The 5,468-nt window shown below is 39.7% G+C and overlaps 1 protein-coding gene across 4 annotated transcripts in view; it reads left to right on the forward strand.

Annotated features, from left to right (window-relative positions):
* LOC101864466 (short-chain dehydrogenase/reductase family 42E member 1) overlaps positions 1-5,468 on the forward strand; it is a gene marked incomplete at its 5' end in the record, with an annotated part of 69,687 nt that overhangs the window by 57,097 nt on the left and 7,122 nt on the right. For 2 of the 4 annotated variants that reach the window (XM_013084107.2, XM_035970483.1), the window contains 2 exon segments: positions 1,593-1,730; positions 3,109-3,174. In XM_013084107.2, the coding sequence (XP_012939561.1) occupies positions 1,593-1,730; positions 3,109-3,174 (204 nt within the window). 4 annotated transcript variants of the gene reach the window in all.

Below are 5,468 nucleotides of genomic sequence, written 5' to 3' on the forward strand. Positions count from 1 at the left end.
GAGCCCTTTTCCCCAACAATGGTTGTGCAACTCGAGGACAGGTCAGGTTTATTACGTTAATCACGTCATTTTCATTAATGTTACATATTAGGGGCTGGCTTCTGTCTGGATTTTTATTTCCTCAAGGATTGTCAAAGATAAGCCCTGTGTCCCAAAGAAGACACCGACATTGTTCAGCTCGTCATGTTGTTCACGCTTGTGTTTTATGTGAACTGGATGTAGGTGTGACATTATGTCTAGGTCATTTCCTCCCTCTCCCTCAACCACCCCCACCCCAGTTCTCTCCTCTTTTCTCCTCTCCTCTCCTCTCACTGGTTTGGAGTTCACACTCCTCCTCGCCAGTCAGAAGGGGAGAGAGAGAGAGAGAGAGAGAGAGAGAGAGAGAGAGAGAGAGAGAGAGAGAGAGAGAGAGAGAGAGAGAGAGAGAGAGAGAGAGAGAGAGAAGGTAGGTGGCACTAAAGGGAGCGTGTAACATCCTGCTGCGATGTGGATGTCTGATATTTAGCTTGCTGCGCTGTCTTTCTGCCTTCCTTACTCCCTTCTCCTTCTTTCTGTATAACTCTAACCACTTGGCCAAATACTGGAAAATGTTAAAGGAACTTTTTTTGTTTCTTGACAGGCCTTGAATGTTAGACAAGCACAAAAGACATGAATACTCTTGTACAATGTTTATGATAGATATATACGTTACATTGAGCCCCCCCCCCCCCCTTCCACCTTTTTTCCCCTCAAATCCCTGAAATAATATTTCGCAAACATCCAAATATTGTTCTCAGCATGTTTCCACGTATAGGCCTATATGATGGTACAGTGTATTTTTGTTCGTGGCTCTGAGAAAGATGTGATAGAATCAAGCAGGAGCGCCTGAGAGGGCGAGTGGCGTATATTTATTAGTTTGTTTGTGTATGTGTTTGTTTGTCTGTGTGTGTGTGTGTATGTGTGTGTGTGTGTGTGTGTGTGTGTGTTGTGTGTGTGAATTTTGAGAGAGGGAGAGACGGGTACGAGAGAGAGAGAGAAAGACAGAGAGAGAGAGAGACAGACAGACAGACAGACAGGCAAACAGACAGACAGACAGACATACATTATTACTATTATTATTATTATTATTATTATTATTATTATTATTATTATTATTATTATTATTATTATCATTATTATTATTTTTATATTATTATTATCATTATTCATATTGTTATTCTTATTGCTATTGTTATTGCTATTGTTCTGTCATTGTCATTACCATTATTATTATCATTATTATTTTTATTAACAGCATCATCAGCATCATTATTATTATTATTATTATTATTATTATTATTATTATTAATATTATTGCTAGAATTTTTTTTACTATTATTATTATTATTATTATTATTATTATTATTATTATTATTATTATTATTACATTCAGCATCATTAGTTTTATAAGGCTCTCTTATTATTAGCCACAGACGATCAATAAAGTGGAATTTATTCATTTATTTGTATTTATAATTTATTCATTCATTCCTTATTTATTCATTTATTCATAATAATTTATTCATTTACCTCTTATTTATTCATATAGTATTAAATATTTTACTCTCCGACAGTCGTACCTGGAGCAGGGTCTGGTCAAGGTGACGTACGGACCCCGCGAGTCGCTGGTGGACTTTCTGCACGTGGACAACCTGGTACAGGCCCACGCCCTGGCCGCTGAGGGGCTGACTGAGGGGAGGAGCTATGTGGCGGTCAGTAGTTTGTTGAGGGGAGGAGCTATGTGGCGGTCAGTAGTTTGTTGAGAGGAGGAGCTAGTTTATTGAGGGGGAGGAGCTATGTGGCTGTCAGTATTTTGTTGAGGGGGAGGAGCTAGTTTATTGAGGGGGAGGAGCTATGTGGCTGTCAGTAGTTTGTTGAGGGGAGGAGCTAGTTTATTGAGGGGGAGGAGTTATGTGGCTGTCAGTAGTTTGTTGAGGGGAGGAGCTATGTGGCGGTCTGTAATATAGTAGTTTGTTTAGGGGGATGAGCTATGTGGCTGTCAGTGGTTTGTTGAGGGGAGGAGCTAGTTTATTGAGGGGGAGGAGTTATGTGGCTGTCTGTAATATAGTAGTTTGTTTAGGGGGATGAGCTATGTGGGGGTCAGTAGTTTGTTGAGGGGAGGAGCTATGTGGCGGTCAGTAGTTTGTTGAGCCAGTAGTTCGTCTGGCCTGATTGTTTATTGTTCTTTTTGTCTCCCTTTTCGTTCTGTCTATCTGCTTGTCTGTCTGTCTGCTTGCCTGCCTGCCTGCCTGCCTGCATGGCTGACTGTCTGTTCATCATCCTATCTATCTATCTATCTATCTATCTATCTATCTATCTATCTATCTATCTATCTATCTATCTATCTATCTATCTTCATTTCTTCTCTCTCTCTCTCTCTCTCTCTCTCTCTCTCTCTCTCTCTCTCTCTCTCTCTCTCTCTCTCTCTCTCTCTCTCTCTCTACCTATCTATGTATCTATCTATCTCTCTCTGTATTTCTATCAACGTGGATAATCTGGTACAAATAAAGTTGGGCACACAGTGGGCACGCTGTTTTGATTGTTGATTTTTGAGACTGCGCCTTCATTCTTATGTCAGGGAGACAACCAAGTTTAATTCAATTTTGCTTAGAGATATTTAAGTATTACTTCCCCTCCTGAACGGTAAGCCTACAATGTCACACAGCAGATACAATATCAGTGGTCCGTGTGTTGAGATACCCTGGTATCTTGAAGGGTCACCTTATTTCAAGAAGGCTTTATAAGGCCATTTATTTCAGCTCTTTACTCTCATTTGAACTTCAAAACGTTTGACAAGACTAATAGAATGTGTATTTGATAAACCTTTCAAATGTTTTTAGCTCATCTAATAGCGCCTAATTAAATAGGAATGAATGGAGAACTGTAATCGCCGATGTCTATCGCAGATCTGGCACAGGATGATGATGAATAGGGCGTACCATTGAATATTCATTACTTCAATAGCTGTTGACTTTTCTTAGACTTTCTTGGACGTCTTTCATGTAGTTAATATTGGTGTATAATACATTGCATTGTAGGCCTATTTTACAAAATTTCGCTAACAATGTGGGTTTATTTTTCAATGTTCAGGCTGGAAGAGCGTACTTCATCTCAGACGACAAACCTGTGAATAATTTTGAATTTTTTCGTCCTCTGGTAAGAATTTTACATGTTTTTTGCTGTGTTCATTCTAAACCCATTAGCTTCCTTTGATTTTAAAGGCTTTAGATTATTCTACTCTGAGCATCTGAGCATCTTTACTTTATTTTGTAAAATATTGTAAATGTTGTTGTTGTTGTTGTTTTTGTTGTTGTTGTTGTTATTTGTTGTTTTTTGTTTTGTTTTTGTAAAGTGTTTTACGGTGCTCGCAACTGCATAGGTCATATGAGCGCGCGGGACACACCTAATATTTTCAGTTGGTAGGAAATTTTGAATTTTGCCCGGGTGGCGGCCGAAGCCTACTCTTATCGCTTTTAGACCACCAAGGGATCTTTAATGTGCGCAACTTGCACACGGGCCCTCCGAGATTTTTCACCCTTGTCCGAGAAGGCTAGGTGTAGATCTTTCTTACCAAAAGATCAGGGGTGTGGCAGAAAGACAGCAGTAAGGAGGAGCTAAGGAGTAGCAGTAGAAAGGCTGCAGAAAGAGTCAGGAGCCCAGAGGAGGGGGCAAAGGAGGTGAGGGGGCGGGGGCAGAAAGTGGAAATGAAAGCAGACAATAGAATATTGCTAGAGAGCAGGAAAGGAGGTGAAAGGAGACAATTTTAGAGAAAAAAAAATTTCGGTCGCTACCCGGATTCGAACCCGGGACCTTTGAATGAGAGGCCAACACCTTAACCTCTAGGCCACGAGAGCCCCCGTTATTTGTTGTTGCTGTTTGTTTTGTTGTCGATCTGGCGGCTGTGAAATATTCACCTCTCTGCTTGATACCATGTAGCCTAAGGCTATTACGTTGTAATACTACACAGTAGGCCTATGGGATGCATGAAAGTCTGTTTTTATTGTTATGTTGCTAAAATTTAACTAGGTCTAGATTCATATTACTTCAGAAATACTTTTTTCAAAAAGTAACAAATTCATTTACATTGCTTTCTCTTTTTCAGTTTGAAGGACTGGGCTATGGGTATCCGGCTGTGAACCTGCCTATACTCCCAGTGTTCTACTTTGGTAAGAGACTCGCTCCAAGCAGCGGAATGATTTAGTTGTTACATAAGGTCGACCAGCTATTCAGATGTAATGAGCCCAAACTTTTAGAATACTAAATAAATTTTATTTTTTTGACCTCCGTAGGGAAATTTGGGTACGTATACATAAATACACAATTGTGAGGCAGCGTGGTGAAATAAGGCGCTCGTCAAAGTAATCAAAATAAAGAAACTGGCATTTTCCCGCAGGTTTGTGAATTTTTATTGAATTTCTGTTTTTTGGCGTAACCAAAGATAGTGAATAACAAGATGGGCCACTCAGCCAAAAAAGTGTCCGCAGGAAGTATGCTCTTTGCTTCAGATGGCGCTGCAGTCTGTTTTGAAGCTCTCTTTCGTTTTTCCAGAAAAAGAATAGGAATAGCACCTCCTTGCGTGCGCAGATCGACTGCTGTTCATCAGCAGTTCGGGTACGTTCAGTGCGGAGTTTTAGTTTTTTAGAATTTTAATGACCTCTCGCCTTTCATTCTAAAGTCAAATTAAACAAAGAAAACCATCACCCTTTCCTCCGGAAGAGGTTTTTTGTCAGCGTAACCATTTTAAAAAAGCGTTCTTCCGAAATTTATCCCAAAACTTGCTAGTTTCACTTTGATTTTTTTAGAACTCAAGTAGGGTAACTCTGTTCGCAAAGAGTGCGCTTTTGTGAAGAGGGCGCCACCAAATTTTGAGGACACTTTTTTAATTGGCTCAAAGAGAGAAGTGGCCCATCTTGTTATGTACTATCATTGGCGTAACACCTTTCATGTCCATTAAAGAACAGATTTCTGTGTGGATTTTACTGAAAAACGTTGATTAAAGGCACACAAAAATATAAATTTTCAGTTTCCACGGACTCTCAAGCTAAAGAAACTCATCTTTGGCGGCCATTTCTCACTAATTTTACCCCTGAAACCAGGTGACCCCCACCTTCTTTATTCTCAAATATCTCAACTTGTATTCTAGATAAATGGATATTTTTTTCATCGAAAGCAAGATAAATGAACCTGTTTTCTTAAATTAGATTGTCGTGTCTTGCTCAAGGACACGCCCCAGTGTCTGCCCACCTTAGCCCTATGTTTAGTTTTAGTTTTAGTAGAGGTTTTACGGCGCTCATAACTGCGTATGTCATATGAGTGCCAGAAGATTAGAGCTGTTACAAGAGAGTAACAAACATTTAAAAAATGAAGGAAGGGGAGATCAGGACGATCGATTTAGTCCTATGTCACTGACTCTTGCTTAACATTACTTTTGAGTCTGAACTCACTAGCCT

This window comes from Aplysia californica, unplaced genomic scaffold (genome assembly GCF_000002075.1).
Source record: "Aplysia californica isolate F4 #8 unplaced genomic scaffold, AplCal3.0 scaffold00272, whole genome shotgun sequence".
Classification (NCBI taxonomy): Eukaryota; Metazoa; Mollusca; class Gastropoda; order Aplysiida; family Aplysiidae; genus Aplysia; species Aplysia californica.